The sequence below is a fragment of the Peromyscus eremicus genome, chromosome 18, assembly GCF_949786415.1.
Source record: "Peromyscus eremicus chromosome 18, PerEre_H2_v1, whole genome shotgun sequence".
In the NCBI taxonomy this organism is placed as follows: domain Eukaryota; kingdom Metazoa; phylum Chordata; class Mammalia; order Rodentia; family Cricetidae; genus Peromyscus; species Peromyscus eremicus.
Window position 1 is genome coordinate 40,244,097 of NC_081434.1, and position 16,269 is coordinate 40,260,365.

The following is a 16,269-nucleotide window of genomic DNA, read 5'->3' on the forward strand; positions in this document are numbered from 1 at the left end:
CTGTCTCGGGGGAAAAAAAAAAAAAAAAAAAGAGAGAGAGAGAGACACCTTATAGACTATTACCTTCGAAGAACCAGAGACGTTCTAGGAAGGGAGAAACAGGGTCTGTGGGTGAGGCCATAGGGATTCACATCCAAACGAGAGAATGTCAGCCTCAAGGACAGGGGCAAGAACTGTTTCTTTCTTTCTCTTTTCTTCCTCTCTTTATTTTTTTGTTTTGTTTTGTTTTTTGTTTTTCAAGACAAAGTTTCTCTGTGGAACTTACTTAGTAGATCAGGCTGGCCTCGAACTCACAGAGATCCACTTGCCCCTGCCTCCCGAGTACTGGGATAAAGGGGGTGAACCATCACACCTGGTCCAAGAACTGCTTGTTTCTGATTCAGCTGGTACTTTAAAAAATGTTTATATTAATTATCCTTTGAGTCATGACTTTATTTTTCATGGGGAAAAAAACCACATTTTTAATGATTTTTCTTTTTATATTAAGATTCACGCTTATATCAAAACCAATTTTTTTTCCTGGTCTTAAGAACTTTTTGGTTTTAATTTGACAAGTGACCTGAAGTGTTTAAAGCAGTCATATTGGAATTTATAAAGAGTAAAAGTGGAGATTGAAGAGATGGCTCAGTGGTTAAGAGCACTGGCTGCTCTTCTAGAGGACCTGGGTTCAATTCCCAGCACCCACATAGTAGCTCACAACTCTCTGTAACTCCAGTTTCAGGGGATCCGACACCCTCACACAAACATACATGCAGGGAAAACACCAATGCACATAAGATAACAATAAATAAATTATTTTTTAAAAAGTGAAAGTGGAGTGCAGGAAGAACAGCAGAGGGGCTTGCGTCCGCGATCGATCGCCCCTAAGGCTGGCTCCATTACCGTGGGCTCTGTGCTGCAGCTCCATGATGAAGTAGTGGATCACCGACATGATATCGCTGCTTTCACAGGTACTCCCCACGAAATAGGGGATCATCAGCACGCCGGGATGTCTGCTTTTGAAGTAATTGACCCAGCTGGCAATCAGAGTAGACTTCCCACAGCCGCGTTCTCCAGACAAGAGCAAAATAGACTTATAAGTCGGAAGAGCATTTATTCTGAAAAATAGAAGGGGAAGTGGTAGGCACGAGTCTTTACCAAGAAGGAGAAGGAGAGAAGACATTTTCGTGGGTACATTTTCCCTCTAAGGGATACAATGCTCTGGCCTAAGTTAGTAGGCTTTGGCTGGCTTCAGAGAAGCCATTCCTCCTTCAAGCTGCAGTTTCGTAAGACACGAGATTCGGAGAGTAGGGACAGAGTTACTTTGGAAGGTCCCTCTGCCTAGACGGACCCTAGGACTGTCCAACATGAACTTCAAGTATGGTCAAGGGCTCAAGGCCTAGGGAGGAAAAGGTCACCACCCCAGCCCACTGTCCTATCTGTCTGTCCACTCTGCCCACCTCACTGCCACCAGGCTATCCTTGGTGACATAAGCCACATTGGAAGAGAATGAAGAACAGGAGCACCCATACACCAAGAACGCTCATCAATTCCCAAACCGGCAGAATTGGAATTCCAACTAACTTGCCACTGGTTTGGTGGCTGAGAAGCGCCTGCAGCTGCCCCAGCGTGTGTTAACTGGTAACTCCACTTAAACGTCTGTCTAGGTTCTGGCAACAGCTTGTTTTGGTGCTTAGTTTTTAGCCAAGTTCTGGATATGCAGAGATACTTCTGGCCTGTGAACACCATGACAGAGACTCTAGCCTTGTGACTTACAGTTATTTTATTTTTTACTTGTTTCTTTTTGAGACAGGGTCTCACATTGCTCAGGCTGGCCTCACACTTCCTAAGTAGCCAAGGATGCTCTTGAACTCCTGATTCTCCCCCTCAAACTCCCCAGCGCTGGGATCACGTGACAACCACCCCGGACTTGTGATTATGATGAATTAGTATGTATCAGCTAGGTTTAGTGGTGCTGATTTGTAATCTCTGCTACTTGGGACGCTGAGGCAGAAGGATCACAAGCTTAAGGCCATCCTAGGTAATGTCGTGGGACCCTGTTTCGAGAAAAATAAGGAAAAATGCCTGGGGGTGGGTATATAGTTCAGTAGGAGAGTGCTTGCCTATCATACATGAGGCCCCAGGTTCAATCTCTAGCCCCAGTCATACAAAATATGTGTGTGCCTGTGCATGTGTGTGCACGTGTGTGTATGTATGTGTGTAATGATTTTCCACTGAGGATAAATATCATGAGGAAGTATCTTACTGTTGACTAGGACAGCACCTGACAACAAGTTGTTGAGGGAATAAATGACTGAATGAATGAAATGAAACACATGAGCCAGAATTCAAATTCAGCAATAGAAGAGGATTGGCTAGGAAACTCACTGAAATAAAAACTGTCAAGTAGTCATTAAAAAGTAGTTTGCAATAATTCAATCTTCATTGATAGGAATTAGGAATCAATGCTCTATTACTTAAATGCCTTCATCAATAATTTTCTTTCTTTTTTATTTTTATTTGGGCGGGAGGGTAGAGGGTTTCGAGACAGGGTTTCTCTGAATAATCTTGGCTGTCCTGGAACTTACTCTGTAGCCCAGGCTGGCCTCGAACTCAGAGATCCATCTGCCTCTGCCTCCCGAGTGATGGGATGAAAGGTGTGCACTACCACCGCCAGACTTTCGCTGATAATTTTCAAAAGTGGGATTTAATTTTGAGTCCTCCTCCTCCTACCTCTGCCATCAGCCAGAGTGAGCTTATTGACCTCTGTCATACAGGTGACCTGTGAGACCAGATGGCCATCAGCTCACCTCCACCTTCACCCCCTGCCGCTTTCCCTGCCTCTCACTGCCTGGAATCTTGGCTATTTCTCTAGCCTCAGGGCTTCTGTATTTACAATTGCTTCTGTCTGGAATGTTCTTCCAGGCCATGTTTGCTTAGCTGGCTGCTTCACACATCTCTTAGTTCCCAAACATCACTTGTCACCCAGGGCTTTCCCTCAGCCTATCAGCCGGCCCCTTTCATTTCAGTGTTGCACAGTGCTCCGTTGGCTCTTGAAGACGTGGAGCACACTGCACACTCTTCACACATGCTGTTTAGTCCCTGTGTCCAGGATCAAAAGCCACAGAGGCAGGGGGTTCAGCTCTTTTGTTCCCTGCCGGACCCTGTGAGTCTGAAACTGTATGTGGCACTAAGCAGGTCAAATCAGTGAGCACAGACATGTGTGATGCATCCGTGTAAACAGAGATAGTCATACAGTTTTTTTTTCTTCAAAAACAGATGAAAACATTCTTACAAAAAATTCTTTTGGTAAAAGGTTGATAGATGACCTGGAAAGGTGGCACACGCTTATCATTTCAGTACGCAGGAGACAGAGATAGGAAGATGGCCAGAAGTTAAAGGCCAGCCTAAACTATATGAGTTTGAGGCTACCCAGGGCTACACAGTGAGATCACATCTGAAAGAGATAGAGAGAATTAAAGAAAAAAAAGGTAGTATTAAGGCCATGCTTTGCACCTTAGAACAAAGAACATTCTTCTGTTGACTTACACACAGTGTTCAGGAACATACAGTACAGAGCACCATTCCAGATCATAAAGCAAACAGGGCCCTGAGTGTTTCTATGCAGTTCAAAAGACTATCTTATCATTGTGTTTTTACTGGGTCCAATTTAAATTCTTCAATTACAACTAAATTTATTTGAATGATAAACTATTAAAAAATAATAAACAGAATGAGAATCTACAAAGCCCAAACCTCAGTGTTCGAGTACACAGCTGATTTTCATTATATAAGGATCTATGATCATCACTGCTATTTAACTCCAGAACATGTCCAGTATCCAAAAAAAAAAAACAAAAAAAACAAAAAAAACAACCCTCTGTCCCCTTTAATAGTGACCCTCCCCTCCATCCCCACTCTCACCTCTCAGCAGCCACTCCCTAACTCTCTGTCTCTGTGGACTCACCTATCCAAGCCTAACATTTTTAACCATAACCTACACATTCTCCTATAGTCTTAAAAACATTGGCTGGCCGGGCAGTGGTGGCGCAAGTCTTTAGTCCCAGCACTTGGGAGGCAGAGGCAGTCGGAGCCAGTGAGTTCAAGGCCAGCCTGGTCTACAGAGTGAGTTCCAGGACAGACTCCAAAGCTATACAGAGAAACTCTTTTTCAAAAAACAAAAACAAAAAAAAATTGGCTGAGTATCATGCTGTAGTAACCTAGCATGAGCACCCAGAACTACCAGAAAGCTCCCTGGTCACTCTGAGTGGCCTGTGACGGGAGTACTAAGGCTAGGATAGGAACCACGAAGGCCAGCCTGTGGCTTCATTTCAAATCACAAAATTCTTACAAAATAAATGAGATCTGCGGCAAGAGCCAGAAGAGGAGAATGAAAAAACGTTCTACAGTCTTCCCCTCTTTAGAAATGAGGCTTGAGGGACACTGGAGACAGCTCCCGCTCTTACTCTCAACCTCATCTGACCGGTAAATGGGGGTCTGCGATCACCATTGGCGGAAGAGGTATGGGGTTGGCTGTACTGTGCAGGACACCAGATAAACCAGAAGGGCGTCATGCATTGTGTGTAATAACTTGATTCCTTATTAACCCAAACATGATATGGCCCATATCCCAATAAGTGCTTGGGGAATATATTAATATAATTTATAATGATATATGTAGAAGCTCTTTGTAAATGATATAACACTATCCAAACACATTCATTTTCCCTGGTTTCTGTGGCTTACAGTCATCCCACAATTCTCAGGGATTTGTTGAGCAAATTTTGATGTATGAGACTGAAAAAGGATAGGTCCTCGGCCCTTCGGAGGTTTTTCATCTTGACAGTGTGTGAAATACAGAAAAGCTTCAAAAAAGCAGAGGGATCACTAATGTTCTAATTGAAGCACGGCTTCTACAGTCCTTTTCTTTTCTCTCTTTCTTTCTTTCACCTAATTTTTTATTTAAATTTTTGCAATTTTTTAAAAATTAAAATATAAGTACAAGCCGGGCGGTGGTGGCGCACGCCTTTAATCCCAGCACTCGGGAGGCAGAGCCAGGCGGATCTCTGTGAGTTCGAGGCCAGCCTGGGCTACCAAGTGAGTCCCAGGAAAGGCGCAAAGCTACACAGAGAAACCCTGTCTCGAAAAACCAAAAAAAAAAAAAAAAAAAAAAAAAAATATATAAGTACATAATGTCCCCTCCCTCTCATCCCATGTCCCCCATTCCCTTCAATTCATAACCTCTTTTTCCTTCATTATTATTACGTTTTATATATTGCATAAATATATACGTATAACCCACTGAGTCCGCAGAGTGTTGCTCGTATATATGATTTTAGGGCTGACCACTTGGTGTTAGATAACAAATTAGAAGGCTCATCCCCAGGGAAGACTAATTCTCCTTCTCTCGGTGGTCCTTAGTCGCTCGTAGTTCTTTGTCTAGGGTTGGGGTCCCCGAGATTTCCCTCTTCCTCATTAGCATGTCCGTTGGTGTTGTCACAGTTCAGGTCTGGTTTGGGCAACCACACTGCTAAGGTATCACGAGTGTAGACTCTCACAGGGTCTTTCTTACAGAAAGCTACGGGAAAAGGGAAGCTAGACACTCCAGAATTGGAGGCTCACATACACCAAAGCCAGGCTGCTTTGTGTTAGCCCCATAAAATAAATTAGGATTTCCGAACCTCTTACCTGAGAATGGAGTCCAGCCCCAAACCTGCACTGTCGGAGTCAAGTTCAACATCTTTTAAGGCAAATCTTTCCAGTATTTCAAAGGTCCTGTTTGACTCCTTGGAAATAACAAAAACTTGCTCGCACTTCTCAGCAAACTCTTCATGATACAAGCACTCAAGACTGTGTTTGTAATCTTAACAGTGAAGAAAAGGTAAGGCAAGTGTTAGATTTGTAGTTTCACATCTTCAGTTCTGTGCGACTCTTCTAACGCCCAGGAAGGAATCTACCCTTCTGTGTCCATAGCTCTTTCTCTCTATGGTTGTATCATATTTTATAGCCCACTGTATATAATAGTGAAAGCAAACCATAGACCAGTGGTTCTCAACTTTCCTAATGCTATGAGACCCTTCAATACACTTCCTCATGTTATGTACCCCAACCATAAAATTATTTTGTTGCCACTTCATAACTGTAATTTTATTACTGTTATGAGTCATAATATAAATATCCAATATGCAAGATATCTGATATGCACTCCCCAAAAGGGTTGCGACCCACAAGTTGAGAACCATTGCCACAGATAGCCCATTTCCCCTCCCTCATGCCATTTGTATACGGAATCCAACTTTCACCACCCGAGAGCAACAAGTCTAAAAACAAATTTAGACTTGATACATAAACTGCTAGCGAGTACAAAGGTTCAGTGTTGTGGTACGTGTGTACATGTATGTCCTCCATGGCAGAGGCTGAGGAGTACGGCTTTTTTTTTTTTTCTGGGTAAAATGTTCCAACACGGACGATAACCATAAGCACAGATACAGTTCTACCATTGGGGAAGTCCTTTAAATTCTGGTAAATATGGAGGGCCAGACAACTAGATGATCTCTAATGCTCATGCCAGCTCCAGTTTCCTTCAATTCCAAACCCACTGCCTGATTAGTGTCAGGAGGTTCTGGCCTATCAAAACCCCCTCCTGTCTTTGGAGAGACACATATTCCCCAATTTATTCCGGTGGCAGGGGTGGGAGGTGGGGAGTGAAGGATAGTATCAATATACGAAATATAATATAGTTGGTCTGGTAGATTCCCAAAAGACACACCTTGCACCTCCAAACTGGGCTTCTCAGCTTCCCTGTTGAGATTTGGGCCAGAACAGACTTAGAAACCCAGTTTGCCCAAGGCCAGCTCCAAGTTCCAAGAGCTTCAACAGAATGTTGTACTGCAGAATTTACAGTCCAACAAGTCTCTTGAACTGACCTGGACTTTCACTCACTTAGGTTTCTCTATGAATAGCAGAAGTATTTTAAATTGATTTTTAAGGTTGGCTTACAAAAAATGGGTTCTGTTACAGTATTTTCATCCACGTGTCATGAGACTTCTAAGAGTCAAGTTCAAACTGAACAAGGTGATCAGCAGGAGGAACAACACCTGCAGTTAACCCTTAGTCGCTACATGTACCTGCATATACACAAAAACAGACAGACAGACAGACACACACACACACACACACATGCACACATGCACGCACATGTGTGCATAAATACACAATGACAACTTTACCTTGCTTTTCAGGAGCTAGCAGCTGACCAAATGGTTTTCTACCATCCCAGCTGTAGCCTCCTTGAGTTATTAAAGGGTCCCAAAGATCCACAAGGAAAGAACTGAACACTTGTTTCTAAAGCATTTTTATAATTTATACACATAATTTATATTTATATTATTTAATTATACATTTATAATTCGTATGATAGAAACAATTTCTATTATATAACCCATTATGTATCTTCTTATTCACTTAGTGCACATAGACCCATTTAAGAATAAAGCCGCTAAGCAGTGGCAGGGAAGGGTGGGGTAGAGCCAGGCGGATCTCTGTGAGTTCAAGGTCAGCCTGGTCTACAGCGTGAGATCCAGGACAGGCTGACCAAAACTACACAGAGAAACCCTGTCTCGAAAAACAAACAAACAAACAAAGAATAAAGCCTAGGGGCTGAAGAGATGGTCAGCAGTTAAGAGTGCATCCTGCTTTTGCCAAGGACCTGAGTTCAGTTTCCAGCACCCCCATCAGGCGGCTTCCAATTACCTTAACTTCAGCTCCAGGGGATCTGACAGCTGGTCTCCGAGCACACCTGCACTCATGTATGCATACCCCCCCCCACAGCATACTCACACATACATAAATGCATGTGATTTAAAATTAAAAGTAAAAAAAAAAGAAGAAGAAGAAAGTCTAAAACAAGCTAACCTTTCAATAATATTCAAAATCAAAGACTAATTAGGGCCATCAAGATGGCTGAACAGGTAAAGACACTTGCTGAGCAAGCTTAGAAACCTAACTTAACCCTGGTAGAAGGAGAAAAATGATTCCACGATGCTGGACTCTGGCCTCTACATGCCTGCACAAGTGTCCCCTCTACACACTCACACACACACACACACACACACACACACACACACACACACATCATACACATACACATGCGTGCATATCCGAAAAATTTAAAAACTAACATAAATACAAGAATGAAATAAGGTGGCCTTAATCCAACTATACAGAAAAGCTTGATTCTTCTACACACTGGTGATCATTAATCAGATAGGTTTCAGATTGAGATCGGTAAAAGAATATTAATATTACCCACATTTCATACTTTAGCCAAATGTAGATATTCTTCCAGATCCCATTTGTTGTTATTCCTGCTTCTTAACAATTTCCCATGACTAACATGTGCTGGGCATTGTGTTTAGATGTCTTACTTTTTTATTACCTTCAAGGTATTTACTGTTAATCCGTTTTATACAAGAAACGAACACTTAGCAATAGTAACTTGCTAAATTCCAGAGCTTGGAACTGAAAACTCTAGGATCTAGCACAGTCTGGACTGAGAGTCCAAAACCCTACCCCACCACAATTATTTGGTCTGTGTTTCTGGCTGCCTCACACCCCCTGGCTTTAGCATCATTTCAGGAGCAGCACCAGATTAGTGTCTGAGGCTCATTCAGCCTCAGTTCACATTCTCCAGCTCATGACTGCTCTTCCAGATACAGGATTAGCCAAGCAGAACATCACATTTTTTTGGCACCAGTGACCTATGGCCCAACTCAGGCTCTCAGAGACAAAATGACCCAATTCTAAGACTCAGAATCAATTCTTAGGACTTTGAACCTGGAGCGGCTACACTCATTTTTCCTTCCGTAATGGGGAACTCAAGGTGTTGAGACCACATCAGGACAGCAGCTCCCAGCTGAGAAACACTGTCCCAAGCCCAGGGACACCATCTGAGCACCAAGAGGAAGCCCACGTGACCCAGAACTAAGCCTTGCATCTCCAGTTCTAACAGCAAGTTTAATTCAATAGAATGGAATGGGGCCCAAACTCTGCAATTCTCCTTTTTTAATGATGTCACTTAGAGCCAAAAGACTGACAGAACTGATAATAATATTCTTGTCTGGGTCCCTAATGGTTTGGCTTGCAAGCAGTTTCGTGTTACCAGCACAGTCACCACCCACCCATCTGCTCCTAATCACATTACAAGGTCTCTTGACTACTTGGTCCCAGAAAGGATCTGGCAATATACCATCTACTGTCATTTTGCATGCCCATGTTAACTAGTCCTTACATTAGAAACTATAACATTTGTATATCATTCCTTGAGGATGGGACAAAACATAGTCATCTTCTTACCCCCTAAACATACCACATGCATGTGAACATTCCACTACTCATATTATTTGATGAATTTTCTTCATCACAGATCCCTTCTGAAGCTTGTCTGGGTGAAAAACCTCTGCCACACTCTTAAGTGCTATTGGCTTTTCAATCTACCACATGCATGCCATGTCCAACATAGGACATTATTTTCAAAAACACTAACATAACCATTGTTTTAATTAAACAGACCTGGAAAGGGATAACAAATTCTCAAGCTTGTTAGTCCATGGGTTCCACTGAGTAGTAAAGGATTCCACAGGTAAGGATCTGAGCATCAGAGGGACCTGAGTTCAAGACCTGGATTGGTCCTTTAGTAGTCGTGTATCATTGGTAAGACACTTAACCACTGGACAGCAGCTTCTACTTGCTCATCTACAGGACCAGAATGTCATCTTAAAGACTAAATGTGACACTATACACATATCAACAGACTATAAAGGTTCTTTCTTTTCCTATCTATGGCCGCCATTAGCATTTAGGACCAGACAGTCCTTCATTGTGGAGGTCTGTCCTGTGCATTTACGTCCCCAGCCTCTACCCACTAGACACCAATGCTTCCCTTCACTTATGATAATCAAGATTCTCTGCAGATGAGACCAGAGGGGACAACATCAACTCTGGGTGACAATATCTCTCTAGACCTACATGCGAATGCCAATGTTCTGGGTCTTCTCTGAGCTCTCTAACATCCTAATAATCTCCAGGCCCATGATTAGCTCTTCTTTTCAGTTCCAAAAGTCCTCCTGCAGAGGAGCCAGATTCAGTTACCAGCACACACCTGGCTCACAACTGCCTCTAACTCCAGTTCTAGGGGATATGACACTTTCTTCCGACTTCCTCAGGCTCCTGCATGAACACAGTGTATAGACATGCACTCAGGTACACACACACACACATTAAAATAAATATACTTTTAAAGAGAGCAACATGTGCTACAAGATTATGGTGATAGTTTAAAATGCTTAACAAGTATATTCAATTATTTAAAGGTTCCTTTCCTGGGCCAGTGAGATGGCCCAGCAGGTAAAAGCACTTGCTGTACAAGTCTGATGACTCAAGTTCTATTCTGAGAATTTACAAAAAGCCAGATGTGGTATCCTAAATCTGTAATCCCAGCACTGTCGGATACAGGGAGATGGGAAATGGAGACAGGAGAATCACAGGAAACTTGTGAGCCAGACAGACTGGAGTGTGCAGAACACCAGAAATGAGAGACTCTGCCTCAACAGGCAAAAGAGGAAAACTGACTCCCCAAAGTTGCCCTCTGACCTGAAAAGGCACCATGGTGTGGGCACACGTGCATACACACACACACACACACACACACACACACACACACACACACACACGCAAGCACACATTATTATTATTTTTTAATTCCTTCTCCAGGAAGACACAGGAGACATCCCCGATTGCAAAGGGCAGCCTTAGCTGTCTCTGTGTTTACTGACCTATGTTTTCCATGATAATAGGGACTGGGTAGAGCTTCTCCACAACAGCGGACCAGTCCTTGAAAACCAAATCGCCCAACTCATCCAGGTCTCGATAGAATCTGACAGGAAGCCCTTTCCCGATGATCTTAGCCTTGAGTCTCCCAACTTTCAGTTTTCCCTCTTCATTCATCAGAAAAGTTGGGGACAGCTTTTCTTCCTCTTCTTCCTCCTCGCTGAAAGTCCTTAGCAGTGAGTTCGATGTCCGGAAGTAGAAAAACTGAAACTGAGATTCCTTCCGAAAGGCTGCTTGGGTGATCTCGAACTCTGTAAGGCTGCAGTTGGGAGTCTCCAGGACCCAAGGGTAGCCATTTTTTGCAGCAACATACAGATTTTGTTCTCCCTTGGATAGATTGGCGAAGTCCTTTACGTTGGAGAACAGGAAAGGCGTGTAGTGGGGGAGGAAGTCTCCGTAGGTCTGCCCCAGCAGGCAGATGAAGAAGGGGGAGCAGCTGTCCACACAGTCGAGGCAGAGCTTCAGACGCTGGGAACACAGGCAGGTGTACTGTCGGAACAGGTTGGTGGTGAAGGACTTATGGGCCTTCACGGCTGACCATCTCAGGTCCACAGCTTTGAAGTAGGTGCCCCGGGGGCTGCAGAAGTCATTGAGCCGAGGGAAGATGATGTTGGCCAAAAAATCTCTCTCTTCCTGAAAGTCCTCTAGCGTGGAGCAGACGTAAGGCTGGATGGGCTTCTGGAGCTTTAAGTTGGGTTGAGTGTTGTATCTCGGTCCAGGGTCACCCGCCATCTGATTCACTTCATGAAGCTTAGGGATGGCATCGCACTCGGAACAAGACAAGCTTTATCCTGGCCCAGTCGTCAAGGTGCACAGCTTGAGTCTCGTCCCCGATTGTGCTATCAACAACCAGTCAGCTTTACTCAAATCCCATCTTTGAATTGTGTTCTGGGGAAGACATGCCACAGTCAATCTAGTTTAGGAAGGGCACAAAAGGGCAAAACAGATTTATTTTAGGAGTACCGGCAGTTTGTGTCTCCCTTGACTCCCCACAAAGCTTTAGCTGAAAAACTAACAACCATAAGACGAATGGGGTAATGAACACAAGGCCTCCCTCTTCCCCAGAGTCCCAGGCCACTCTCCCAGGTCCTCTGGCCAACCCCTGCTTCTGCCCCATAGAAATATCAAAACGAATGCAAGCTGGGCTGTCAACGAGAAAGGGAAGGCATGTCCACAGAGGGACTCTAGTGTAATTAGGAGCCACGGAAGCCGAGGGAGGCTCACGACAGGAGCAAGACTGAAAACGGGTATGAAGTGGAGGTCGGCACAGGACAAACAGGACCAAGACCAAGACCAAGAATGTGGCTGGCGGCCAAGGAAAGTCTGCATCCAGGAGCCTGATGGGGCTCAGAGGCGTTATCTTCAGTTCTACAAGCTCACACACATTCCACTCACCTACCGGAATTTAATCCCACCGAGCTAATGGAAAACACTCGGATGACAACACAGCCTGTGAGAGCTAAAAATAGCTACGAAGACTACGTCACTGTATGAGCTTTTCCTCGACACAGCTTACTTCCACACAAAATACTACTTTTAAATTATAGTTATTCCTTTCACATAGAGTAAAAAACATCAGAAGCCTAAAACAGTTCCTAAGATCTCCTACCAACATTTAAGTCCATGCCTTAAAAAAAAAAAGTATTAACCCTTTGCATTGAATTACCTCAATAATCCCACGAGAGACCACCACCCTCCCACACAGATCAAGGAGCAAAAGTTTGAACAGGATCAGTAATAGTCCAAAGTCATGCTTGCTTTAGTTAATTTATTTATTGGGGGTAGAGGGCACACGTGTGCCACAGCCAGCATGTGGAGGTCAGAGGACAACTTTTGAGAGCCAGTTCTGTCCTTCTACCGTGTGGCCCTGGGAAGGAGCTCCGGTCATCACACTTGGTAGCAAGCACCCTTACCCACTGGGCCATCACAGGGGCCTGAACATCAAGATTTATCCCCAGGTCAGGCGGACTCAGAATGTGCACATTATAATGTCTCCGTATATTATAGAGGTAAGACTTGAGGTGTGAGGAGACCGTAAATTGGTGTGTAGAAAACACCTGCCCTAGAAGGAGTTTTATAATAAATAAGCAATGTAGACAAGGTTTTTTTTTTCAATTTCACAACTTTTTTCAAAAATATTAAAAATATGACAGAACACCATGGATATTTTATTAATAGAAGTCTCATCTGTCACATAGGAGGCTAGATAGATCATCAAGCCTTACAAAAAAACTACCATCTCTCATTTCCATGTGATCAGAGGTCATTTCTGTGTGTGAACGAGTATGTGTGTGGAAAGTGGTTGTGTGTGTGTGTGTGTGTGTGTGTGTGTGTGTGTGCCTGTATGTGTGCAATCCTGTGTATGAGGAAGCCAGTTTACCTTGAATATTGCTCATCAGGTGTCATTCACCTTATTTTTGAGATAAAGTCTACCATTGGCTTAGAATTTGCCAAAGAGGCTAGGCATGGTGGCCAGTGAGGCCGAGGGATCTGCCTGTCTCCACCTCCCCAATGCTGGGATTACAAGCACATACCACCACGCCCAGCTTTTGTAAGTGGTTCTAGGGCGTGACAAGCACTTTACCAACTGAGCCATCTCCCCAGCCTCGCCCCGCCCCTTCCTCCTCCCCCTCCTCCTCTTCCTCCTTCTCTTGAAACAGGGTATCACTCTGTTATCATGGCTAGTCTCAAACTTGAAATCTTTGTTCTTCTAGTGCTGAAGTTCAGGTATACACCCCCATGTCTGGCCCAGTCTTCAGATATTACTTCTTTCTTACTATCGAGTATCTAACACTCGGGATGCGATAGATTCAGAATAGGTCCTGGGGAAATACGTGTTGTAAGCGATGCTTTTGCGGAGGACCAAGTTCAGTTCCAAGCACCTACATGGAAGCTCACAACCTTCTGTAACTCTAGTTCCAGGGGATCCAGTGTCCTTTTCCAGCCTGTGCTGACAGCAGCACACATGTGGTGCACAGGAACTCATGCAAGCTCACACACATAGCCATAAAAATAAAGATGTTCAAGTACCAAACATCTGTGGTTCAGTGATTCTACGCTCCGGGAATCACTCTCAAGCAACTAAGCCAAAAGGTTAAAAACTACACACATAAAGATGTTTTTCTACTACTACAAAAAAGATAGTCAGAGAAAGCAAATGCTACACCAGGCAGTGGTGGTGCACACTCAGCAGTAACCCCAGCACTCAGGAGGCAGAGGCAGGTGGATCTCTGTAAGTTTAAGGCCAGCCTGGTCTACAGGGATGAGTTCCGGGACAGCTAGGGCTACACAGAGAAAAACAGAGTTTGAAAAACAAAACAATAATAAACCAAATAAATGGAGAGGAAGTTCTGGACATGGCTGGCACACACCTGTAGTCCCAGTACTCAGGAAGTAGACGCAGGAGGAGAAATGTTGGTGAGACCCTGCCTGGAAAAACAAACACAGAAACTAAAATATATCACAGTGTGCCTCAATTCAGATCACCAGATACCATGTAAGACAATAAGTGGGTGGTCTTTAAGCTGCAACTTATTACACAGCACTTCATAATTCAGAGGCACAGACCAGTCCAAGTTTATTTATTTTCATTTCTTCAATACTGTATATAGTTTTCTTCATACTGGAATTATGTCGTTGCTTATTCCCACATATGTGTTTTTTCTAATATGAATGAAATTTTTGTTTCAATTTTTATGTTTTTGCAAAATGAGAGTAAGACTTAATTTTTATAGGTTCATCGTAAAATCAATAATTTACCAGATTCTCATATTCATTTGAGGCTTAAAAAAACTAAGATCATGGGTTGGGAATTTAGCTCAGTGGTAGAGCCCTTGCCTAGCAAGTGCAAGGCCCTGAGTTTGGTCCTCAGCTCCAAAAGAAACAAAACAAAACAAAACTAAGATCTTGGGTATCTGGGATATGTAAACAATAATTACAAAATAAGGGACTTCAATTTTTCTTTTTTCTTTTTTCTTTTTGTTTTTTGAGACAAGATTTCTCTGGGTAGCCCTAGTTGTCCTGGAACTCCTTCTATAGACCAGGCTGGCCTTGAACTCAGAGATCCACCTGCTTTTGCCTCCTGGGTACTGGGATTAAAGGCGTGCGCCACTACCACCCAGCCAGTTTGATGAGTTTTGAGCATCCCCCAATATCAAGATCAAGAATGTCCCCTTCCAAGTTCCATGGTTCTCTTTGGTAGTACTCTGCTGTGCCTTTACTCAGGTTACATTCTGTACTTGAACTCACGGCCAGGCGGACAGGTGTACTCCTGTAATTCTAGCTCTCTGGAACACTCTGAGTTGGACGCCAGTCAGGGCTACACAGTTTCAGACCAGCCTGGGCTAGCTAGCAAGATCTTGACTCGATAAATAAATAAATAGATAAATAAATAACTAAATAACACTCCCTTATGGTGCACCTTGACTGTTAATACTGCTCATGCGCTGTAGGGACAAAGACCACACCCTTCATTGTCCACCAGTGACTTTCAGCCCCTAGTATAATACGTAGCACAGATCGGGTCCTATATTTGGTGTATTAATAAGGGAGAAACAGAATGAGGTAGGCAGAAGGGAGGAAGGGAAGGAAGGAATCGATCAACCCACCAGTTCCCCTTGGTATCCATTCCATCCCTCAGTTCTTCAGTGCTCCCAAATGCCAAGTGCTTTCTTGCCTTAGTCTCCCCACAGCTGGATTGTATCTGCTTAATATATATATCATATATATGTTATATACATTAGTATATGCTATATTAATATATGTTATATTAACACACACACACACACACACACACACACACCTGAGGGAGGTATTCATACCCATAACTGCATCCCCTTTGCCCATCTGGATTTTCCTTCCAAGTTTAACTGCAAGACCAGGGACTAATGGCCTTAGAGTTGCTTAAGAACTATGACAAAAATCAGAACAAAGGTAGCCATGGACAGTAGTAGCCACAAACATACAGAGTTAAAGAGAAACACTAGCCAAGATGGTGGCGCCCTCTTTCTTTTTTTTGGGGGGGGGGTGAGGTGGGGTGGGGTGGGGGTGGGGGTTGGTTTTCGTTTTTTCGAGACAGGGTTTCACTGTGTATTCCTGGCTGTCCTGGAACTCACTCTGTAGACCAGGCTGGCCTTCAACTCACAGAGATCCGCCTGCCTCTGCCTCCAAAGTGCTGGTATTAAAGGCGTGAGCCACCACCGCCCAGCTGGCACCCTCTTTTAATCCCAGGCAGCGGCAAGTGGAGGCCAGACTGGTCTATATAGTGAGTTCCAGGACAGCTAGGGCTACATAGAAAGACCATGTCTTAAAGAGAGAGAGAGAAAGAGACAGAGAGCCTGGAGAGATGGTTCTGTGGATAAGAACACTTGCTCTTGAGGAGGTCCAGGCTTCAGTTCTTAGCAC

General features: G+C 43.8%; 1 protein-coding gene across 3 annotated transcripts in view; it reads right to left on the minus strand.

The window, feature by feature from the left end:
* The window catches only part of LOC131895267 (tetratricopeptide repeat protein 41-like), a 61,515-nt gene that overhangs the window by 42,835 nt on the left and 2,411 nt on the right, over positions 1–16,269 (minus strand). For all 3 annotated transcript variants that reach the window (XM_059245696.1, XM_059245697.1, XM_059245695.1), the window contains exons 2-4: positions 10,812–11,779; positions 5,668–5,842; positions 883–1,097 (exon numbers count right to left, since the gene is read on the minus strand). In XM_059245696.1, the coding sequence (XP_059101679.1) occupies positions 883–1,097; positions 5,668–5,842; positions 10,812–11,598 (1,177 nt within the window). In that variant the 5' untranslated portion in view covers positions 11,599–11,779. The remainder of the gene's footprint in view (positions 1–882; positions 1,098–5,667; positions 5,843–10,811; positions 11,780–16,269) is intronic.